The 26142-nt window shown below is 40.6% G+C and overlaps 1 protein-coding gene across 1 annotated transcript in view; it reads right to left on the reverse strand.

The window, feature by feature from the left end:
- The window catches only part of trappc9 (trafficking protein particle complex 9), a 331469-nt gene that overhangs the window by 247454 nt on the left and 57873 nt on the right, over positions 1-26142 (reverse strand). Inside the window, 2 exon segments of the mRNA XM_034226421.1 lie at positions 17217-17349; positions 18915-19041. Coding sequence (XP_034082312.1) covers positions 17217-17349; positions 18915-19041 — 260 coding nt within the window.

Genomic DNA, 26142 nt, shown 5'->3' on the forward strand with positions numbered 1-26142 from the left:
ATTTTTCCTGTGATGTTTAATCTGTGCATGAGTTCTTCTGAGCAGAATGTGGCTGTGCTTCCAGGGTCTAAAAATGCATAAGTCTGTATGATCTCACTTCCCTTTGTGGACTTGACCTGCACTGGAATAATTGAAAGAATGCAGCCATCATTTCCGGCCCCTGTACGTCCACATGTCTGAGGGGGGGTTTGTGATTTAGCGGCTTGTCCCAATTCCACATTAGATGTATTTATGTGGAGCGCAGTAGGATGTTGCTTTTCACAAACCTCACAGATCAAGCGTTGTTTACAGTCCCGGCTTATGTGTCCAATACACAAGCATCCAAAGCAAATTCCTTTCTCCTTTAGAAATATAATTTTGTCTCTGTGCTTCCTTTTGCTGAACTGCTTACATCTGTCCAAAACGTGAGTGTTGTGATCACAACAATGACACACCAAGCTTTCCTGTGGGTTTGAGTTATTTGTCGTTTTAATTCCGACCTCACTCATTGGGAATACTGTAGCGGCAAAACTACTTCCTTTCATTCTGTTCTTTGATCGTGGCTGAAACATGTTGGAAGATTTTATAGCAACTGATTTATGTCCTGAATCCTCGATGTCTCCAAGGATCGGATCAGAAAGGACTCGTACATGTCTCTCAATGAATTTGACCAAGTCAATTAAATGAGCTCTGTTGTTTGAGGCTTCCATGATGTTATGAGCTTTGTTTCTCCATTGTTCCCTTAGTTTGTATGGCAACTTGAACACAACCATTCTCATATTGGAGGGCATATCCAACTCCTGCATGTACTGAAGTTCTTCCATCACATTAGCACATCCACGCAGAAATAAAGCATAGGCTTGTAGTGCTTTAATGTCTTCTGCCTTTGTTATTGTTGGCCAAGCTAGAGCCTTTCCTATGTAAGCAGCAGCGATCTTGTACTCATTCCCAAAATGTTCTTGCAAAAGACTCTTTGCCACAATGTAGCCACGTTCTGGAGCCATGTGCTAGCAGCTACGAACCAGTTCCTGTGGCTGTCCTTTTGTGAACTGTTCTAAAAATAGTACAAGCAGTCGGCTTTGCTGGCTTTGCTTTCAACTCCTTGTTCAAATGCTTTAATGAAAGCCTTGTACTGAAACAGGTCTCCATCAAAGATAGGAATGTCTCTTGCTGGTAGAGACAGTAAACGTTGCTGGTGAACCAGTGCAGCTGTTATTTCATTTTGCTTTTGCATTATCGTGAATAAACCTTCAGGTGGAATTCGATTGATTTGCTGATGGTGATTTTCCTGTTGACTTTCCCATGCAGTGGATTCACCAGTTATCAACCCATGTGATTTTGTACATAAGCATCTTCCTTAAATGCAAACTGCCTTTCAGCTTGCTTTGGTTCCATGTCCATCTCTGTTGGTTTGCTGGAGGATGTTTTCCATGATGTGGAATCATACTCCTTTGCCAGGGGGTTAAGTATGTTTAACGATGCCAGTTTCCCTTTTTTCCTTTTCCAGGTATGAGTTCATTCCATTTGTTGGTGCAAGAGAGGAACGTCGTGAATGTGAACCCTGTAAAACTGCTAGCCTAGCAGTAGATACAGCTAGCTCAGTTTCCAACTCAAGCTGTTCCTTTCTCCGCTTTAATTGTAGCTCTTGTTCCTCCAGTGCATGCCTCTCAGTTAAACCTGCCATGCGAGCAACAATTGCAGCCCTTTCTGCTGCTGCTATAATTTGTGCAGATGAAGTTGTACTTGACTTTGTACTGCTGTCACTTTTGTTTGAACATTTACCAACATTAGAAACACTCATCAGGATTGATATCATCATTATTATCACCAGTACCTTCAGTTTGACAAACCCACAACTTGATTTGGACAATAAATTCACCATTGAACATCATTTTGGCTTTAAACCATGTTTCATGTCTTTCCCTTTCATCATGTGGCAATAAACCCATTAAAGTGTCATGCATAGACCTGGCTTCAACACACAATTCAATATAACCATCAAGAGCATTTTGAACCTTAGCATGTTCACCACTTAACATCAAATCTTTTACATTTGTTCTTAATTTGCTAGCTTTACTTAGCTTAGCCTTTCTGCCATTTTGCAACCTCTCAAGTTTTTCCGCAAGTGCTTTGGCCGAGAGTTTAACTACCCGCTTAGTGCTTTGCGCATCACTACAGCTGGCCCGTGCATCACTACAGCTGGCCCGTGCATCACTACAGCTGGCCCGTGCATCACTACAGCTGGCCCGTGCATCACTACAGCTGGCCCGTGCATCACTACAGCTGGCCCGTGCATCCCTACAGCTGGCCCGTGCATCACTACAGCTGGCCCGTGCATCACTACAGCTGGCCCGTGCATCACTACAGCTGGCCCGTGCATCACTACAGCTGGCCCGTGCATCACTACAGCTGGCCCGTGCATCACTACAGCTGGCCCGTGCATCACTACAGCTGGCCCGTGCATCACTACAGCTGGCCACGCTATCCAGCTTGCCAGCTGCTGGCAGCGCGTAATCTGAAGCGCTGTCAGCTGCTGGTATGTCCGCAGCGCGCTGCTCCATATTTGAATGTCTTAAAGTCACACGGATTGTCACAAATCAATCAGTACAATACAAGCGCTTATTGTTCATCCCTTTCACAACCAATGCATTGGAATTACGCCCCTTATGTGTGCACACAACTTAATTCCTATGGCCATTTAAACCGGTTGTAGCGCGCTACACATACCTCCTTAGATGAACGTAGTTCCGTGACAAGCGGCGAAAAGCTTCCCGGCACCATTTCTTCTTGTGTTACTCCAAAAAAGGCTAGTTTTTGACTATTTGTAGAGGCTAAGCCAACGCTTTAAGCCTCTGAGGATCCGCTTGGTGGGTGTAATTGACGCACACCTTGTTTGCTGCCGGATAAAAGTCAGAACCAACGTTTCCAGTTCGAAATAGTCCATTTATTTCCCTTTTTTACTGGTTTCTTTGTTTCATTCACCACACGATATTTATGGTTTACACAATACCTTTTGCTTTGTTTTTAATCCCGTGTTTGTGTGCGTGTGCTGTGCTCCTTGTGTGTGTGCTCCTTGTGTGTGTGCTCCTTGTGTGTGTGCTCCTTGTGTGTGTGCTCCTTGTGTAGTGTGTTCTCCGTGTGTGCTCTCCGTGTGTGCTCTCCGTGTGTGGTCAAAAACTGTATGGGCCTTCCGGCGGAACCTCTCACCAACACACATAGGTTCCTACCTTTATACCCACAGTTAATTGGCTCCTACAAGTGCTTTGTTAATAGTTCTATCGCTCGAAGTGGAGTCGAAAGAGATGAGTTTTCAGTCTGCGCCGGAAGGTGTGTAAGCTATCTGCTGTCCTGATGTCAATGGGGAGCTCATTCCACCATCTTGGAGCCAGGACAGCAAACCCACGTGTTTTTGCTGATGGGAACTTGGGTCCCCCTCGCAGCGAGGGTGCAGCGAGCCGTTTGGCTGATGCAGAGCGTAGTGCACTCGCTGGGGTGTACAGTTTAACCATGTCCTGGATGTAGGAAGGGCCAGATCCATTCGCAGCATGGTAAGCAAGTACCAGTGTCTTGAAGTGGATTCTAGCAGTTATCGGAAGCCAGTGAAGGGAGCGGAGGAGCGGAGTGGTGTGGGAGAATTCAGGAAGGTCAATCAAGGTCAAATTACAGTTTTCGTTGATTAGAGTCAGTTTACTTTAAAGAGTCCCTTCAATATCAAAAAGGGTTGTATTACAGCAAGGAAAATCGCTGAAAATATTCATAGTATCGCATATATTTTAACTAGGGGTGCACCGAATGGGAAATTCTTGGCCGAAACCGATACCGAAAATAGGAAACAGTTGGCCGAAAACCGAATGCCGAAAGGCCGAAAATGATGAATAGAAATATATAATGTATACATTTTTTACCAATGTTGTTCAGCTACCTGATTATGGAAATAGACATGATTATGGCAAAACTTAACTTAAATAATAATCACTATTATGGGTCCATAAAACATTTATTCAGCACTTTTGAATGCATACAGTACATTTATATATGTCATGTATTATTGCTAAAAAACATGATATCGCAGTCTTAGTGTCGCCAACTCGTTTCTAATATGCAAAGACAACAAATGCGTCTATGATGTATTTTCGATCAGACGAAATCTCTCTCCCCCGTCTGTGTGCGAGGGGGCGGGGCAGTTTACACACACGCAGCTGCTACATGCAGCAGAGCACACTGCGGAGATGGCGGAGAGAACGCGCTCCGAGGTGTGGTTAAACTTTACCCGTCTCGATGTGGAGAATACTTGTTACCATAAGTGCAATAAGAGTTTAGCATGTAAGCACGAGCAATTTGTCTAAACATTTAGCAAAAGTGCACCGCATGCAGACGGAGGAATGTACCGGGTTCGACCGTCTTTCTAGCAGCTCTGTAGCCCCGTCCACGAGTAACGTTTCCACGTCAGGTGTTATGTATGCTAGCAGCAACACACGGAGTTAACTACATGATACAAACATGGGTTAATGATTAGAGGAAACTGAGTTATTTAGTTTGTTAAAGTTTCAGCTATTCTGTTTACAGTCTGTCATCAGATTATTTAATACGATTTGTTAAAGGCTCAGGGCAATCTCGATGACAAAGGTCAATGTCCCCCCCCCCCCTGTGAGCCAGCCGCGAGCATGGTCGCCGCGTCTTTATTACGTCATCACAACAACACGTTCGGCCGAAAGCCGAAAGGGCCTTTTTAACCATTTTCGGCCGATAATTTTCGGTGGCCGAATATTCGGTGCATCCCTAATTTTAACCAATTGGAGGCCCAAGGAATTCTAATTTGTGGGGGAGATTTCAATGTTAGACTTAACCCAACTTTAGATACATCAAAACCCCTTCCCTCAGGAGGTAAAAAAATCACCGAGAACATTACATTGATCTTGGGAGACCTAGGGCTCTCAGATATATGGCGAGACCTAAATCCGTCTACGAAAGATTTTACCTTTTACTCACATCCACACTCAGTATACTCAAGGCTCGATTATCTGTTTATGTATCAGAAAGATTTTTACAGGGTCCAAAATTGCAGTATAGGGACCATGGACTTATCAGACCATGCCCCGGTCTCCATGGCACTAAATCTAGGACTAGAAAGGAAAAGCACAATCTGGAGATTGAACACAGGAATTCTTAACCAAATTAGGCCTCAAATCAGGACCCATATAAAAGATTATCTGAACGACAATGACAATGGAGAAGTGTCCCCAATAATCTTGTGGGATGCATGCAAAGCTGTCCTAAGAGGAAAAATAATTGGCTATTCCTCAAACATAAATAAGCAAAGAAAAGAGAAAACAAATCAGCTTCAAACAGAACTAAAACATCTAGAAAATATACATAAGAAAACCCTAAATACAAAAACTAAAATGGAAATAGATAAAAAAAAGAACGAACTCCATGAAATCCTCTCTAACGACATAAAAAATAAAATGATCTTTCTAAAACAAAGTTACTATGAGGTAGGAGGTAAATCAGCAAAACTATTGGCTTACAAACTAAAAAAACAACAGGTAGAAAACACAATTTACAAAATAAAAGACCCTGAAACAAGTATTATACATAGTAATCTAAAAGACATACAACAAACGTTTGTCTGTTTCTATAAAAACCTATACACACAGCCTAAAATAGATAAAACCAACATCAGGAGTTTCCTTGACTTGATCACTTTCCCTAAAGTGAGGGATGAGCAAAATCACAATTTAATTAGAGAAATTACGGGAAAAGAAATAGAAAAGGCAATCGCTGATTTAAAGCCCCAGGCCCAGACGGTTTCCCTTCTGAATGGTACAGGGAAATGATGGATCTACTGATCCCAACAATGAGGGATGCTTTTAACCACGTGCTTCAGACAGGTATAGCTCCCCCCTCATGGGGCAAAGCAGTAATCTCCCTGATACCAAAGGAAGGGAAAGACAAATGTGACTGTGGAAGCTATCGTCCAATAAGTGTGCTAAATCAAGACTATAAGATCTTTACCCACATTTTGGCAAAAAGACTCGAAGAAATCCTCCCTCGGATAATAAATCTAGATCAGACAGGATTTATCAAACAACGGCAAACTCAAGATAATATCCGCAGAACTCTACATATAGTTGAACATATATCCAAAAACAAACTCCAGGCAGTACTTTTGAGCCTTGATGCAGAAAAAGCCTTCGATCGAGTTAATTGGAAATTCCTATACCAAGTTCTTGAAAAGTTTGGCTTTCACAAGACATTTATTAATACTGTTCAAGCATTGTACGACAACCCTTATGCAAGAATAAAAATAAATGGAGCCATATCAAATTCTTTCAACCTTGAGAGAGGGACACGACAGGGATGTCCAATCAGCCCTCTGTTATTCGCAATTTATATCGAAGCTCTGAGTTTGGGGGTTACTCAAAATAACAATATTACCGGCATAAAAGTATATTTCCAGGAACATAAATTATCATTATTTGCTGATGATATATTAATATACCTGTCAAACCCAGATGAATCATTCTTGAGTTTACTGACCTTTTTGGATACTTATAGTTCTGTCTCAGGGTACAAACTCAATATAACAAAAACCCAAATACTGAGCTTTAATTACAAGCCAAGCCAACATATAAACTCGACCATTGTTCTTAATTGGGAACTGGACCACTTAAAATATCTGGGAGTAAACATTTCTAAAGATTCAGAGGACTTGTATACACTACATTTCAACCCTCTAAATCAGAAAATAAAAGAAGACATAAATAGATGGAACTTGATCCCAGTGCTGAGCTTTGAATCTCGAATAGAATCAGTGAAAATGAACATCCTACCTAGACTTTTATACCTTTTCCAGAATCTACCAATTGAAATCACAGACAAGCAGTTTAACGAATGGGATAAAACCATATCAAGGTACATTTGGCAAGGGAAGAAACCAAGGATTAGATTCTGTACTCTTCAACTAGCAAAAAACAAGGGAGGAGTAGCGCTCCCCTGCTTGAAGGACTACTATATATCAGCCCAATTAAGAAGCTTGTTCTGCTGGTGCAAGCCAGACTACAGAGCTAGATGGAAAGAAATTGAGAATAATGTATCAGGAGAAGTACCAATCGAGGCAAGGTTAGGGGATAAAAAACATATTAAAAACTTACTGGAAAAAGATAACCGCTGGATCAACCTCTCTTTAAAACTATGGCTGAGGGCCATCACCAGGAGTGACTTGCTGGAGGAAATGAAGATATTAAGATGGTGCTCACATGATCTTGATTTCACCCCAAGCAAGCTAGATACAACATTTAAAGGCTGGGCCAAACATGGCCTTACTTCATATTGCACATTTTTCAGCAAAGGAACTATGTTTGATTTTCAAACATTAAAAAAACGATATGGGTTGAATAACGGTGATTTTTTTAGATTTCTACAGGTACGCCATTACTTAAATAGTTCCCTGTCAGACAGCCAGAAGGCCCTTGAAAACCCTTTATTAATAGTTTTCACCAGTGCATACACATCAGACACAGGGATGAAAGTAATCTCCAAACTTTACCAAGCTCTTCAAGATATTAAAAAGGAAAATACTTTCTATATAAAACACAAATGGGAAAACGAAACAAAAAAAACCATCCCTGACGAAGTTTGGACAAGCTACTGTACTTTTCAATGGAAGATCTCTAGCTCAGGCACCTACAGAATGTTTAGTTGGAAGATGCTGAGCAGGTATTTTTTCAGCCCTGCCCAGTCATCACATCAGCTAGGGCCCCCCCAGCTGCTGGAGGAAATGTGGTTCTCAGTTAGCACATCACTACCATTTGTTTTGGACTTGCCCTTTAATAGTAACTTTTTGGCAAAAGATCCATGTAGAAATTGAAATAATACTACAGGAAAAAAATCCCATTAAACTGGGACGAATTTCTATTTGGGCTCGTACATTCAATCCCCTCAAACTTAAAAACAAAACAATTATTTGGAATTCTTACTGTTGCAGCAAAAAAAGCAATAACTAGAAAATGGCTCAAAGCAGACATCCCCTCTCTTGACAACTGGTATGACAAAATCCATGAAATCTATATCATGGAAAGAATCACATTCTCAATGAGGCTACAGGAAAACACATTTGAGGAAATATGGAAAAAGTGGAGAATTTACATATCCCTAAAGACGACCATCCCTTGTTTGACTGTTCCTATACACCGATTGAATGTATATAGATGTGTATGTATGGACACATGTATGTGTGTGTATTGTATGCATATATGCATGTTGATATGAATGCATATGTACATGTGTAGACATTTGCTATTTCAAACAACCCCTGTGTACTTTTTCGTTTTTATTTTATTTTATTTTGACTAATTTTGTTTGCTATTTCATTTGTCACTTTCGGGTCTCTAAAAATATATGATTTGAAAAACTGTACTTGTATTATAATGTGACCCCAAATAAATAAAGAATTTAAAAAAAAAAAAAAAAAATATTCATAGTATCGCATATATTTTAACCAATTGTTACAGCCGCTGCTTTCCTGGTGCTGTTAACTCTGTTTGTGTGTGTGTATGTAAATGAGCTGTGCAGTTCCTCTGATGCCATTGGCCGTCCCGCCCTCGCAACATCCGAAGAGGTGATTGGATTGACGTCATCCAATCCCCGCCCGCTTCCGGCACATCATCCGGGGGGGGGGGGGGGAGTACAAAGGCCGGGGAAGGACATCATTCTAGAGCAGTGGTTCTCAAATGGGGGTACGCGGACCCCTAGGGGTACGTTGGAGTACTGCAGGGGGTACGTGAGATTTATTTTATGTTAATGAAAAAAAAAGAAATACCAATTTTAGGAAAAGTAACAAAGTTTGAGCAGTGTGGGTTTTATATTAACAGAGTTACACATATTTCAAAACGCGAAGTGTAATAACTGCAGTTAGCCTCCCTGTCAGAATGACAAAGATCCTCAGTGAAGCACAAGCCCATGTTTCACTACATTGTAAGTACAACTTATTAAAAAGATCAGTTCAATTCAACTAATGTCGTCTCAGTGTTATTACATGATGTTAAAATTGGTTTGCCATGAATTTAGTGATGGATTGTGAACATTTGAAATGTAGCATTTAAGTGTTTCTCAGTTACAAGGTTGTCGTTTTAATAAATCAGACACTGATGGTGCAGCGCTGTGCTGTACCTCTTTATATAGGCATTTTGTCCCTAACAAATTGTTTTTGCGCTGATCAGGGGGTACTTGATTGAGTTTGAGAATCACTGTTCTAGAGGCTCTGTGTTGTGAGACAGACGCCTCCAGCCTCTCGTTGTGTTTCAAGAATACTGTTTATCTTCTGTGTTAGTTACACTGCTTAGCAGCGGGTCATTAGTGTTCTGTGTTTAGCATTGGTTTGAAGTGTGTTAGCTTAGACCCAGGTTAGCTTAGCGCCTGTTGATCAGCAGCAGCTGTGGTTTTGGTACAGCCCTCTTTTGTTTGTTTGTTTGTTTGTTCCACTTTAAAAGTGAGATTTTCTTTTCCTTTCGTGTATTACTCGCTGTGGTGTAATACGTTTACAACTCTCTTTTGGAGTTCTCTTTTGTTTATTATTAGGCTACAGTTTTGGCCCTTTGTTTGGGCCAGGCTGTAGGTGCTATTATTTTGTTCAACTATAGTTACAATAAAACCACTTGTAACTTATACCAAATCCAATCTGGTTGTGTTGCTTCTCTTTGGATCCCCTCGAGTCCAAAAGGGAACTTAATACCAATTTAATATATATTTTTTTTATAAAGGTGGCTGCTGTCTCCCTCCACAAACACTGATAGATAAGCACTTCATAACACTCCATTTCAATCAATCCCTTCAAGGCATCCATATACATTATGATTTCTGAGAAAACAATATATAAAACATTTAATGGCGATGCAAGTAGAACGTGGCTTAATATGATGGAAACAGTTCTATTATACTTCCATCATAATGTGAATAACACTTCGAGAAACATTAATCTCAAGATGTGTGAAGACGTGGTTTCAAAAGCTCTCTCACATTGTGACGAAGATGAAAAGTGCTTCTTGGAATCTCATTAGCTGGAACGTCATTTGTTGATGATTGATGTTGATTTCCTCACAGGGGAGTCTAGCTGATTGAAATGTATGTACTGTAGTGTTTACAATGTGATGTATGTCTATTTATGGATAAGCAAGTCTTACCCTAGGTGTATAAAAAACATTCGTCTGAACGCTTGACGCTGTTATGTTTCTGTTTGTCCATCTGCAGCATTAAGGGAAAGCTAATGGCCCGATTTACTTTGACACTTGATGGAACGGTGTAGCTTGGGCCAAGGACGAACCCATTTCATTTTGGAGCAGTTACACTTGCATTGACTCACGATTTCACTCACTAAGGGCCTTTCTAGTTTAGGAATGGTCAGTAGATCGGCTTCGTATTGATGAAGACACATGCATTTCCAAGCAATTGGACTAACTATGTTGTAAATGTATTATCTTTTCAATTTACACACGGCATCTATTGCTCGTCTGACCGTCCTGAGAGAGGGATCCCTCCTCTGTGGCTCTCCTCGAAGTTTCTTCCAGTTTCCCCTTTAACTGTGGGGTTTCTTTGGAAGTCTTTCCTTGTACGATGTGAGGGTTATTGGGCTATATAAATAAACATTCATTGACATTGATTGATTGATTGATCAAAGACTTAATTTGCATACAGGGAAGGATACACTTTTACTCAAAAAATATACTATAAAAAGAGAACTTTCTGTATGTATGGCTATCCATAAATAAAATACAGCATATAGAGCCCTGGCCTACAACTCTAAGAGTCCTTTCAAGAGCAGATCCACACTGAATCACATTGATCGGAGAACTACTCTCTACTTCTGTCATGTTTTCTTTGAGAGTTCAAACTGTGGGTCTTCTTGTACATCTGAGTCAGTGACATCACAGCAAAGCACTTTCATCAGCTGTCCTGCAGCTGATGCTTCAAGGCTAAAAGAGCCTCTGCTTTTAGCAAAGTAATGCAAATACTGAAGCAAGATAGAATATTATGAAAGGTTAATGCAAGGGTTCTCATGTCATTCCGCATGCAAGAGTGCCTAGCTTGTTAAAATGCAACAACACACTTTGCCCAAGGGCTAGGATTATAATACCCGTCATCACCAACTGCCTTTACGTTCCTTGTGATATTGACAGTAGGTCAACTCGAAATGCTACTGACATTTCAAATGCATTTGGAGGTTAAAATAGAGCAATCATGGAAAACCTTATTTGAATCCAGAAATCTTAATAAAACACATTGTTTGTGTTTCAGCAGATATTTCTGAGGTACATGGATCATTTCAGGTTCATACCCTCTTTCTGAACAGCTTCGTTTCAGCGCCTGTGTCTTTAAGCCCGTCTGCTCTGATTGGCTTGCGAGAAAATTATTATGCACTTTTGTAAAGATCTCGCTCAAGATGTGGGTGGAAAGGATCAGATTAAGAGCAGTTTAATGTCATGACGAAGTGGAGCAACATTTTTAATTTTTTTGACAAAGAAGCTGCTAAAATGAACATGTTTTATTTGTTACAGTTTTTGGAGTTGGTAGGAACTCTAGATATCCAAATATATCTGTAGAAGCACTGAAAAGGTTTTGTTTCTTTATGATATTACTGATAGTAAAACTCTTTTAGAAAACATGGCTGCTGGGATATGATAGTCTGGGGTGTTTCAGACATCTACCCGCTCTCTCCGCTCCAGCCACGCTCCTCTTCTTCACATCCCCCGCACACGTCTCCGAACAATGGGAGACCGAGCCTTCTGCTCATTCGCCCCGCGCCTCTGGAACTCCCTCCCAGATCAGCTGAGATCTGCCCCTTCCACGAGGTCTTCAAAACCGGCCTTAAGACCCTCTTCTTTCGGCAGGCCTTCCAATAAACTTTGAGCATGGTACACCTGGAGTATTGCCATTTTTATCGCTATCTCCGACTTTTACTTTTGTACTCTATTTTATTTTTAATTTTTTGATTTCTTATTATTATTATTACAATTATTTGTTTAATCTCTCAAAGTGTATCAATATCCCTTGTTGTGAAGCACTTCGAGATTTGTCTTGGCAGATGAGAAGCGCTATATAAATTAAATTGATTTATTTATTTATTTATCAATGTCGAGGAAGGCTCCTCCAAAGCCACTATTTCAAGGATGCTACGTCATCGAGTGCCGCCGAAGGACTGTTCCAATGTCCAGGATCCTTGGAATTCTACCGAGGCCGGCGTCCTTCGTTGCGGGAAATTTCTAGGCTGCACATGTGTAGACTCCGGTATTAAAATCCCCACAATGCTTTGCGCACGGACCAATTTCCAAAATCTTTGGCGGATATCGCGCTCCATTTAAGGCGGGGCCTCGCATATGACGCACACCTGTTAGCCTGTTCCACCATTATTCCTTTTCCGAGGCTAGGAAGGATTCTTGCCTCGCTTCTGAAGGACCTGACTCGGAAGATATGTCCTACCAAGGAAGCGTCCTCGACATTGAGAAACACCCAGTGGCTCTTGCACTTGAAAAAGTTGAAAATTACTCAAGCTAATGTTTAAAAGTAAAATTCTCAACCTTTTTAAATGGACGTTCTCTCGGTGTTGATAGTAAATGTAAGTAATAGTAATTTAAGCAATAAATTCCTCTTTCAAGAAAATCCTCCTGTTGTAAATCCGCTTTTTTTTGTTCCCAGCATACAGCGCTGTCATTTGACGTGACAATGAATTAGTTGAAGGTAAGGGAGAGCTTCGGGTTATTTCAGTTTTATATTTCTACTCTCCGCTTCTGCGTGTCCGTGGGGTCTGCTCTAGATGCTAATCAAAACTAGCTACGATTCAAATATAGCATAAAAGGTAATCTAAAATATGATAGAACAGTAAGAGGATATTCTGCCATAATTATTTGAGCCAGAGAATTCAGCAGAATAAATGAAGCGGAGAGAGGCTGCTGTGTGAGAGGACATAGCCGGCGGGCGCCCTGTAGCTCACATGCAATGCATTCTGGTCCATATAGGCACTGCCGACACAGCTCCCCAAGCAGAAAAACTCTCGGTCAATGTAGCACGCAATCACTGAGTTTATTGCTTCAGTTTTCATGGATTTGCCATCAATACAGATTGGACATGCACACTAAAAGGTTGGCAGATGTTTCCTTTCTCACTCATGTTGGTTATGTGAGAAAACTAAGAATGCAGCTACTGTATGTGCTGCAGGCAAAAGGATATGTGAGAAAGCTCTGAAGGCTTCTCTTCGACTGAGGTCAGAGCTGCGGGTCTACCTGAGCACCAGTGAGAGGATTAGATTTGTATTCTAGTTGCTTCACGTATCGGATCCGGAAGTTTTCCAACACTGGAGAGAATAAAAAGATTGTCCACATCAAAGGCAGCTGAAGCACTGTACCTACAGGCATGACCTAAATAGTTGATTTTCCAGCAGCTCTGCTGTCCGAATGATTTATAACATCCCAACGCGGTGCTTTACTCGTGGTAATTCAACCCATGATTTCTCCTCTTATGGTACTTTTCCTTCATGGAAGATGTCATTTCTGCTGACAGGATGAACATGAAAACAAATTCCCCTGCATCCCTGATGTTTGTGTTGTCAAACCACTGAAGCGTTTGCCAACATACAGTAGGATAAAAGAGATGCTTCGTAACAAATGTCTGTTTGATTAATTAAGCTATGTACTAATGGTTTGGTTTGTTCAATGCACACGAGTCATTGCACATTTAAATTAAATGCACAACACTTACTTGTTATCCCTTTTTTGTTGCAATTATGCTATTTGGGCCCCAACGGAGCCCCGCCAACGGAGCCCCGCCAACGGAGCCCCGCCAACGGAGCCCCGCGCCCCCCCTGAAATTCAAGGTGTTTAAAAAAAAAAAATTATAATTTTCTTTTTTTTTATAATTTGTTTATATATATATATATATATATATATATATATATATACACACACATATATACATATATATATAGCACCAAATTGCAACTAATCTATATATATTGTCACTATTCACATTGAACATGTGCTCGTTCATTAAATAAACTAAACGCTTTAATTTTAAGTTGTGAGTTTAGTGTTTTTGACGCTAAGAAACAGCATTAATCAATAACAATAATCCACAGCTCCTCTCTGCTCCAGAGGATTTAAAATATATATATCCCAATGCCACCCCCCCGCTCAGGCAGCACCCCCACAGCTTTTTGGGGGCCCTATGCAAGATGCTGTTTGGGGGCCCTAGTTTTTACGGTTCTTTAACTACAATGGGGGATTCCGAAGACGCATCAATCTGGCTCATTTTAATTCTCCCCAAATATATTGAGGCTGAACCTGAACTTTCAGCTTGGGGGCCCCTAGTGGCCGCGGGGGCCCTATGCATCTGCATAGTCCGCCTATAGCAGTGCTTCTCAAAGTGTGGTCCGTGAGCACCCCCTAGTGGTCTGTGAGTATATTGGTAACATTTCACATTTGAAATACATTTATTTATTTAAGTTGTCCGCACTCTCGCGGGAATTTCTCCGCAATGGAGCGAGCTTAAGTTTCACTTTCAATTGCATGATATAGCCCAGCGCAACACCTTCATCACACATGTTGCCACTTGTTTGTACCATTTTCAGGCGATTTGTAATCTGTTCTAGAAAAACGATGTGATTTTGGATATTTGTGGAGTTAGGTGGTCCGCGAGTGTTTTCTCATTGGTTAAGTGGTCCTTGGTGAAAAACACTGGCCTATAGGAAGAAACGGCCGTGCGTGACCGTCTATGTTTCCTGTAGTTATTGAATTGCTCTTTTTACTACCCTGTTAGTGTACAGTTTTACTATTATGCTGCTGTGGTTATTGTATTTTTGTAACTCTGTCTATCTTCGGGATAAATAAAGTCTTATCTTCCCTTTTCTATAGTAATTTGTGTGCATGTAAATACCAAAGCTCCCCCCTTAAGGGTTCAAGGTTCTTTATTGTCAAACTAACATAGCTACAGTAATTATGTCGTTGAAAATCTTAGGTCACAGGCTTCTCCAACAATGCAACACACTTGTTTCTCTCCCACAGTTTTTGCCATCAGCAAACTATTGATTTACAAAACACCTTTGGCTGCATTTCATTTAAAAGCATTTAAATCTCATCTTCATTCTGAAAGACGTTTTCACAATGGAAGCATTTTTCTGTGTTATTAATTGTTCCAACAGTTATTTTTTGTTTGAGCCTTAATTTGGCATTTGATCATGCAACACATCAACAGGCTGGTGACACTTAAACAGAGGAACATTTATCTTGTGTTACATGTCGGGAAATGTCGTATCAAACTATCTAAGTGCAGTGTGAGAGTAGTACGACAGTGAACCATTTGTCATAGTTTTGGCTCCGTGCTCCGGCACAATGGATGTGAAATGAAACAATAGCTGTGAGGGTAAAGTGCTGACTTTCAGCTTTAGCGGTGTTTGAGGGTGTTCACATCAATCGTGGGTGAGCAGTGTAGGACTCGTTGCCCTTTTTATATTTTTACAGCGGAACAGAGCAAGGTTTTCTCAGTACACAGTCGGTCACATGGCCTCTTTTCAATTGAGCATATGTTTCACTTACTGAAGAGCGGAGTGAGGCCGAAAGGTCCTAACAGGAGGAGGTGACTGCAGATATTATGCAATGAAGAACTGAATACATTTTATAAGAGGTGTGACTTAATACATGTAAATCAGTGGTGTCAAACTCAAGGCCCGGGGGCCAAATCCGGCCCGAGACTTCATGTTATGTGGCTCCACAAGAGCTTGCAATGAATATAATATGTTTATTATACGGTTACATGCCGATTAACAGAAGCACGTTGCCCATAAACTACATGTCCCACAATGCATCTAAAATTTGACTTGTTCTCAGAATTTGAATGTTTTTAAAATGTTGATTTTTTTTCACTGAAGAGACTTGCAATTAGTTGCGCTCGACTTCTGCTTTTAGACGTAGTTAATTATTAAGTTATTACCCTATCCGATAATAATCCAATGCAGAGGCAATAATGTAATATAATACATTATTTTATATATATTAAATATTTATATATGTATTTTTTATATAGTCTTAAAGTTACAACTGGATCAGCTTCGTTGTTCCCCCGTTTTTAGAGATGTGGGTACGGAGGAAAAGAGAGAGGGTTTTGTTTTCTGAGTTCCCTGACACACATTTATGTATAAAAGACATAAAAAAGTGCATTTTGCATGATAGGTCCCCTTTAACCTGTTAAGCCCGGGAGCCCCTGCCCAGGCTTCTTAACATTTAACAAACTATGAATGTGTCATACCCACTTAACGGGAAGAAACTCAGCTACCTGACGATATGAACCATTTTTACCGAGACAAAACACAAGTCTAACGCCAAGCGTCTGAATTAGCACTAAGCGAAAGAGTGCTAACGCACTTAGCACATAACTCATGGTAGAAATATTGTATACTTCATCGGATCTGCACAAACAAGATATTCATATGAAAGCTGAGATTCCACTGCATGGTATAAGTATCATCACTGTGAGACCAAAACTCAGGGCAGCGAAGGCAAACCCAGACAACACACAAAACGTGGCCACAAAGGGCAAATATATTTTACCTTTGCTGTTTTCTGTTCAAAAGTCGTGTTAAAACGCATAAAAACGCTGCTGAAGGTTAATCCATAGGTTAATCCAATGTGTCTGTGTCACTTTGAAATTATTACTGATAATCCATCATAACATTTATGTCAATAAGAGTAGGTGGTGTCAATCACCAAAATCGACCGAGGGGTTCCAGAGATATGGCAAATCCACCCAAATGACCCCAGAAGTGGATGGATCATTTTTTTCTAAACCTCTCTAAAAAGGTCAAATGTCACTTGTTTTGCATCAATCTTGATACAGGGTACTTATTATATGTTATAGTTTGGATTCCTAAAGCTTTTAGTCTACCATCCCATCATTCAAGGGTGGTTTTCACTATAAGTCATGTTGTTTTTTGGACAGACACAATAATTTCCATTTTATTACTATGTTCAATCTGAATTTACTTTAAAATAAAAACATCTATATTGATTCTGACTCGTCTACATCCAACTCACAGGTTTACCATTGCTTTGAGAAAAAAGATTATTCATTTACCCCTTTTAGAAGTGAAGATATGGTCATTTGTTCTGGGAATGTCATTTTCGAACCTGAGACCTGAAAAACAGGCTCGGGCTGAACAGGTTAAAGCACATGTTAGAGGGGAATGATGATCTCACCGTGGCAGAGATGTGCTGAGCTGCAGACGGGGGAGGGAGGGGATGACCTCCACCAAGCAGCCACTGGTCTTCACACTGGTGAGACCCTCCAGCAGGCAGTCACTGGTCACACCGAACACCGACGTGTGGTAACCTGCGTTCAAACACAACACATAAGACATGTTTCAGCTTCAGTGGATGAGTTTTAGGGCTGCACGATTTGGAAATATAGGCTAGTTGCAAGTTAATATGATTGATATTGCATTTGTGATATGATCCACATTACTACAGGGGATATTTTCACATATTTTGCATATTTAATGAATAGTAGTCCATATTAGTGTTGCACGGTGTACCGATACTTGAAAGGTACCGCGATACCCTGCCGTTAAAAACGTTACGATTCCTCCGTTTCATTAGTATCCGTACTTTAAGAATGACGGGGAAAAGTACTCCGGTGAGAAAGCGCCTGTTTTAATAAGAGCCGTGTGTGTTCAGCGCTCTGCTTCCAATCCCTGCACTGCAGCCGTGCCTGCAGTCCCTCCCTCTCAAGCACGCTCTAAGTCCCGCCCCTCTCTCGTGCACGCTCTAAGTCCCTCCCCTCTCTCGTGCACGCGCTAGCTGCCAGAGCATGTGAGAAAAGCGAGAAGCATGGCTGCAAGTGGGAGTGCAACTGCCGCTGCGCCTCGGCTTGTTGACAAAAAAGACGCCAGAAGCGAAATTTGTAAGTATTTGAGCGATATCTCTGACAGTGAGGGCAAGCCTACGGACACCACGAGGCCTGTCTGTGAGACATGTTTTAGATCCCTGCAAACCAAGGGAGCCAACACATCAAACTTGACTAAGCACCCGCCGACCGGCATCCAGAGCTGTTTAAAGAATGTAAAGACAGACAGGTTAGCGAATGTGATAGATAACATAATTACATCATGCTCAATCCCATGCCCTCAAATCTAAGTCAAACTAGTGTAATTTATTTTGTGACAAACGAACGTTTTCGTAGTTTGACGAGGCAATTAACGGCAATGATAACTGTCTAATATGGCTATCTTTTTAGCTAACTTAACAATGTGGCTAACATCTGCAATATACATTTTGTCAATAATTATTTATATTACTGTACTATTACATGTTAATAAAATTAAAAAATGATATTTTATAAAACAAAAAAGTTGTTTGAGATGACGCTTAATTTTATTTAATACGAATTCTTGTCATTTATTTTGTTTATTGTTCTCATTGTTTAAAGGTGTGTGTTATGGTTCTGGTTCTGGTGTGAAATAAAGCACAATAATTACATTTAAGACTGTTTCCCTTTTTTTTTATTAAAGTATCGAAAAAGAATCGGAATCGCAATTCTTGACTTGGTATCGTATCGAAACCAAAATGTTGGTATCGTGACAACACTAGTCCATATAATAATAATAATAGATGAAATGTGTATAGCGGCTTTCAAGGGACCCAAGGCCGCTTTACATGGTGACCAAAAAAAACAAAAAACATACAAGAGGGGCAAATAATAAAGTAAACATTTAATAAATAGCAGTAGGAGTTGAAGCTGAAACTGTCATATTGCAGTGTTGATTATTATACAGTCCTTAGTGATATTTTAAAGAACAGGAACCTAAAGTTAAGATGAAAGAACTGTTTGTTTCTGATACTGATATCCTCTTATGAGCTACATCAGAGATTTGGAGAAGGTTTTCCAGCTGGACTCACCGTTGACAGTGATGTTGCCAGCTGTTCGCGGGACGCCTACCAAAGTGACGGGGTAGAGGCCAGACTCTGCAGGGAGAGAGAGCGCAGCAGGAAGGGACTCAAACTCCACTCCAGATGTCAGCAAGCCCTGGAACCAACATGAAATAGGGATGAGACATGATTGTAATATAAATGAAGCAGCAAAAACCAAACCCACACGAATGTAAAATCATTTAAAGAAAAGAAAAGATCTTGGTAAATGACAGCAAACAATAAAATAGTGAAAAACTTTGAATTTTGTTGTATTCTTTCCACAGCATACATAATGTCACATTTGAGAAGCTGACAATAATCATTTTATTTCTGCTTTTAATGAATGTCCCAACATGTCTTATTCTTAAATGTTTCAACACCTTACATTTTATGTCACTACGTTCTGAAGCTCATCATTTTTAGCCATGGATGTCTACTTACCTACTTGTCTGTATTATAGTATAACTAATGTGTGCGTTTCTTCTATATATTGATATGTTAGCTTATTGTGTATTATTGAATGCCTTTTTTTTAACCTTATTTACCACTTTTGATCTAACAATGTAAATATCCTGACTGTCGGACCAATAAAGGATTTCTGATTCTGATAAATGCCAAATAATAACCAGGGTATCAAAATTGTTGTTGGTGAATAAATGTATTTATATGTTAACTTATCAACCAATAAGTTGCGGCTGACTGAAGTAAGAAGGCAGAGGCAGGACGTCCAGAAAAACACCTAGAGTGGGTATTTATTAACATGGTGTTTAATTAACAAGGACAACTATATATAAAAGTATTTACAAGGAATGACAAAAAAGTGTTGGTTGCTCTTCACTTCTGCAATACAACCAACTCAATCCAACCAACACGAACAACACCCAACTGTCTCAAAGAGAGAAAAACACTGTTTAAAGGCCCGGACGCAGCAAGCTGACACCAAAGAACTGACACAGACACAGACCCCCGACTGTTGCGTCGCCTCACGTCTCCTGCGTCTCGGCCATGTGTCGCACTGGAACACACCGCAAAGACTTCAGCCGACGGCCAAGAAGCACGTACGAACTGCACATGCGTGAGTGGCAATAACTCTCCTGACCAGCAGGCGGCGGTAGTGTGTGTTCGTCATTCAAAAGACGCAACAACCGGAAGACAGACTGCGTGATATAAACAAACAACAAATAGCGTGTGTGTTCCATGTTCACTCTACAACGAGAAGCTCATGACGCTTTCCCGAACCTGAGTCGAGAGCTGGAGTTCAATGAAACCTCAGATTTGCCTTCTTAATCGTTTGTTTGGGTCCCTCACTTCCGTTTCACTTCTCATGCACTGATTCGCTAAGCTGAACAGCCAATCAGAGTGATTTCTTTTGCCGACTGCCTTTGGCCGGGTTTTCGGCCGAAAAGGCGTCGGCACGGCTGAAAAGACACGACGGTGCGGGACACACCAATCTGAGTAGGGCGTGTCGACGCTCATCGTCGGCCTGACGCCCATCGACGGCCAAAATCAGCTTGGTGTGTCCGGGTCTTAAGAGAAACAATTTACAGGTTTGTATTTTTCTTTTAAACATGTATTTTCAATTGTTAAAAAAATCGTAATAAATGTATCTATACAAAATTATTGGGAATCATTATTTTGAAAAAGTGTATTATGTATTAATAATGCTGTTTTAGCAAATAATTAAAGCCGTTTCTGCTTTTATTGTATGGGGTCAAACATCCATCACAAAGAGAACCTCAGTTGGATGTTTTGTACAAATGTACTGTAAGGTTTGGAGGAATAAAAACAGTGTCAAAAGCAATACAAAAACTACCCATGGATATTCTACAAGCAATCACACCTCTCAGTTCTCAATTGAATGTTTGTGTACCGCATGCAAAACATTTATTAGAGATATGTTATTAAGGAAAACTATATATACAAGTATTAACAAGGTCAAATAGCCAGGCCTGCTGAATGGTAACCCAACTGTCTCAAAGAGAGAAAAACACTGTTTTACAGAAACAATATCCGTCTTAATATTGCTGGTTTAGCAAAGAATTAAAACTGTACTTTCTGGATCCATCAAAAAGAAAAGCCTCGGTTGCATGTGTTCTAAAAACTGCCTATGAAACTTCTACAACCTCTCAGTTCTCATTTGAATGTTTGTGCACCGCATGCCGACCGTTTGTTTTCCCTGTGAAGTGATGTGCAGCTGTCTGATGCTTCAGTGACAGTACAGTGTGAAGTGTCTCTCCAAATGTTTCAAGTGATTCATTCATCATATTCTACCAATGATGCCTTGAGGATAAAATCTCTGTCGGCATGAGATGGCCATTTCTATCGGGGAAAATGGCTCTCCGTGGTTAATAGAAGTGCCTGAGAAGTGATTGAAAGTATGAAGTCCCACAGATCACAACACAGAGGCAGGACGGATCAGCAGTCAACTTTCCCACTGGGCGTTAGAGAGGCCAGAATATTCCATGCCACCGTTTGGATGCATTGGGAGAGCTTGGGTATTTCTGAGCCCCTTTAACGAAAGATTTTTTAGTGGTTTTCAGGAAAATATCCAAACAAATCCTTACAACTTAGATTCTGTTTTCCTTGGAGTTAGGGTTTCAGTAATAAGATCTGTGAACAAGGGCAGGCTATCAGACAGGCTGTTTCTCAAACTACTTTTTAGCGAGTGTAATAGAAAAATATTATAATCCCTTACTTTAATAATATCATTGTGTGATTCGTATTTGCTAATGTTTATCTATATTTACTACTTCTCACACTTCTTAGCTAAGCTTGGGAACATTCCTTATTAAGAAGATTTTATGCAATGTTGTTAGTTATACTCTATGTGCACCAACAGTATGACTGAGAACTTCCTGATATGTCCTTCCTAAGGCTGGCGTCACACTGTCCCGAAATTGACACCAGATGGACACACGAATATGGAATTGTGAATTTCGCACGAAGATGGCCCCGAACTTGGTCAACAGCCAAGCAACAGCCGAAGCAAGTACGATGCCTACAGAAGGCCACACGATGGCACCCGAACCACACACTCCGTCATGTTGTTTCCATAGCAACAACAACTTCCTGTCAACAGCGTAAACTTGCCTTCAAAATAAAAGCATCAAAATAAAACAGGAAGGTAACCTAAATTACATTTAAGACAAACAACTGCAACGAAAGTAACAAAAACGATGAAATATCCTTTTCAGTTTCACAGAACACAAATTGTACTATAATACGATGGCTACACGACGGCATCACGTAGTCGTGTTGCCTTCCTAAGACAATCGGGAAGCTTCTTGTTTCCTTCGTATTGTCTTTCGTGAGGCGAAAAATGCCCGATGATCAGACGAAGATGACACGATTTGACAAGATGCCCTCACGAGTGCCTTACGAAGGGCAAGATGGACACACGAATTCAACACGAAATGTAACCTTTGCAAGGTCTTTTGGCATGCCAAAGATTTTGCCACCACTCACGAAGTTGCTGCCGGAGCCTGAGAAACTCCACCGGCGGTCGATACGATGGCTTAAGATGCCCTCACGAATGGCCCGATGTTACGATCAGAGCCGAATTTGAACATTTCCTTTATCGTCTGTCCATCTGGTGTCAATTTCGGGACAGTGTGACAGGGGCTTTTCTCCCCAACTTCCAGAAGGCACCTTTGTTATCACCAAGCTCAACCCCTCCCTTTCTCCTCTCGCTGTGTTTAAACATTAAACTCTACTCTTCGTCTTTCACTCTGCAGACTGTATGCTCTCTGTGTGACTGACTGAACTTTCTTGCAAGAAATAAAATATGACAAAGACAGCTGAATGGTTTGATTCTCTATCTACATTTGATAAATAAATTCCCGCCATAGCGAGCAACTTCTCTTCCATGCGTCCAAAGATCTCAAGAAGTCAAATGGTGAATAAAGCATTATTAAAACTGATAGGAACGACAGTGAAACCTTCCAGCTTTTTAAAGCACTGTAGATAATACCCTAGTTGTAAATAATTCCCAAAACAGACTTATTGATGACCTGTAGTGATGATCTCTTTCCGGTCACAGTATTAAAGGTTTTATCCCTCCGATCACTTCGGAGCTCTTAAGCGCTACTTCGAGAGATAGATTGTGATATTGTACGTGACTTTTTTACTATTGTAGTAAAGATAGTACTGCCATAATGATTGGTACGTTGGCATATCTAAATTCAAAAAAGTTTTCGATAAAGAAACTGACTTACAGACCTACTACCACCACTAAGGCTGCGTTCAGACCAACTCAAGTCCTACGTACAATAAAATACCCAGTGTTTTATTTGTCAAATTTGGTGTCATTTGGATATGTGACATGTTTAAAACAAATATACTTTAAATAAAATGGGTAACTTGGCTCTGCAGACTGAGAAGAGGATGAACTGCCTTTACAGTGCGCGACTCATTGAATCCACATCACTTTTGCTGCTGAGGATGGATATACTAACAGTAAAACCAAAGTAGTCTACACTTCCCTGGAGTAAACGAGCACAGCACCAGTTAGAAATAAACTTAATCCAAATATCATTAGCTCAGCAGGAATTTGATCATGAATTTAAATACTGGACATATTTGAGCTTTGTTTTGTGATTGGTTTAGGATGAAGTCAATTAAACTATCCTCCAGGGGTTCTTGGATATTACAACACAACACAATTCACTTGAAAATATCCAGATATTTTAGTCTGGACTCACTGACCAACCAATTTGGACAATTCAAAAACCAATTTCCTCGTGTTGCATCAATTATGTGCGAACTCTAAGTTACAACATAAACCCAACACTGGTCTTTTCTTCTCGTTTGTCCCCCCACATCTCAATGTTTCATTGTCAATGTTCGTGATATCTGTTGAAATGTAACTTTGGTACTTCTTCCATTTGTGCAGTTGCAGACAATTTTATGTGAACTACCGTCCTCAATGAACTAAAAATGATGTGGTTTATTGGAAGCTGTGACATCAAATGGAGGATAGTCAATGATAAAAGGATGTTTTTATTAAAGAATACCAAGACACATTGAATAGTTGTCAAAGCGGTTGCAGTGACAAACACAGGATATATCACCTGATCTGCATTTTATAGTCAGAAAAGCTCTCCAAGTGGCTTAAAGGTTGTTTTATTTTTTTTAATGTGCACTCAAGCGAGCCTCAGAATAACTGTATTTACATTCCCAGTACACACGAGGCAGACTGAGGTGACGTAATGACTGCATCCATCCTAACAGCAGACACTACCTCATTAGAGAGAAAGCTGCCGAAGAACCTCTGAGGTGCCGTGGCTGTGATTTAAACTGTCCTTGTGTTCACTTCGGGACATTCTTTCCGCATTTATTGGATAGCAGAAGTATCAGTGTTAACCTATACGAAATAGTTCATTTGCATTCAGCCGTGAAAAGGTTAATTAACTAACAATAACGATTAGAGCGGGTGCGTTGTATTGTTGGAGCTGGCTGGATTGACTTCATTGTAGAGCAAGCGATAGTTAACATTTTGTCTTTAACTAATGCTAATGGTATTATTAATGAATACACATCTGCTCTTTGTTATTGCTGCAAACTGATAACGATAAAAGAGTCGTGCAGAGAGAAAAATACAAAATAGGAAATGATTCTCAAGACAGAACAATTATTTTAGTTTTAATTTGGCTCAAAGACATTAAAGGAAGCTCCAGTTTCAAAGTTATTATGTAGTTTCATCTTGTTTAATTATTGATGTAAGCGATAAATACATCCTTCAAAATTAGCTGAAATTTGCGAAAGACGAAACAAAAAGCATATTTTTTGTCAATTTGAGAAATAAGTATCACACCCTTCTATTTACGGAGACATAATCATCAGGCGGTGACCCCTGTGAATAAGAAAGGATGGAGGGGGGTTTGTGATTTTGACAAAAAGCTCCACTTAAATAGGAAATCAATAAAGCACAAAACAAAGCTGGGTACTAGGGCTGAAGTCGTGTGGTGACTGAGAAGGAACGTCTGTCTGGTGAACTGCAGGGTCACCTTGGTGGCAGAGAATGGAGAAGTGACCCCATTGTGTGTGTGTGTGTGTGTGTGTGTGTGTGTGTGTGTGTGTGTGTGTGTGTGTGTGTGTGTGTGTGTGTGTGTGTGTGTGTGTGTGTGTGTGTGTGTGTGTGTGTGTGTGTGTGTGTGTGTGTGTGTGTGTGTGTGTGTGTGTGTGTGTGTGTGTGTGTGTGTGTGTGTGTGTGTGTGTGTGTGTGTGTGTGTGTGTGTGTGTGTGTGTGTGTGTGTGTGTGTGTGTGTGTGTACAGCCGGATGGATGGTTGCTCCGCCCTAACAGCAGTCACTTTGTCTGGGTTACAGAGGAGCTCTACGTCACACTGTCTGTCTCTACAACAGCAGCTATGAAGGGCTTCAGCCTCCATCTGTGACCTGATCAATTCATCTGGAGGTGGGCGGAGTTAACGACATCCTCATCGCTAATTGACCATGGCTGTTTGATTGTTTCACCTCACAGTAACTCTGCACACAGGCAGACCATATATCGTGAGAAGGAGTGGACTCGGTGAACTTCAGACGGCACTTTGAGTCGAGTGAATTCGCCAAGAAGGTTCTTTACAGGTCCCATGTCATTGTCATTTCTACTGATCATAACTCCATTGTTGAGGTCTACTAGAATAGGTTTACATTTGCTCAATGTTCCAAAACATTGAGAAAAGCTCTATGCTGATAGTTTGATAGTGGCGCCAAGGGATCTTGGTGTGTGAGGAGCTCCACAGATTGGTCCATTGGGTCGTCGTTAGGTCACTTGGTTCCCGGAAGAAAACAATGGATAAAGAAAAATGTCCAACGAGGCGTTCTGGGGCAGCACAGAGAGGTCTTCTCTGTGTTAGAGTTTTACTCGCTACAGGGTGTACTTTGAGGGTTTGTGACTCTGCAGACCGTTTACATGCAGAAAAAGCTACGTAACACACAAGGGGGACGGGTAACAACCGGAAAAGCATGACATGGGACCTTTAAGCTTTTGCCATTTTGGGCTAATAGAGTCCTTCTTATAAGAGTCCTTTTAAAGCATGACTTAACCTGTTGCCCTTTCCTCTCCCTTACCTCCTTTGATGTCTTACTTTGTCTGTTCTATATACATATAATATACATATAACATATATATATAATAACCAAAGAAAACGCGTAGGAAAAATATGTTTTTTTTAGTACGGAAAAGGAAAAGAATTGTACAAGTTGTAGGATTGGCA

Source organism: Gymnodraco acuticeps, unplaced genomic scaffold (assembly GCF_902827175.1).
Source record: "Gymnodraco acuticeps unplaced genomic scaffold, fGymAcu1.1, whole genome shotgun sequence".
NCBI lineage: Eukaryota > Metazoa > Chordata > Actinopteri > Perciformes > Bathydraconidae > Gymnodraco > Gymnodraco acuticeps.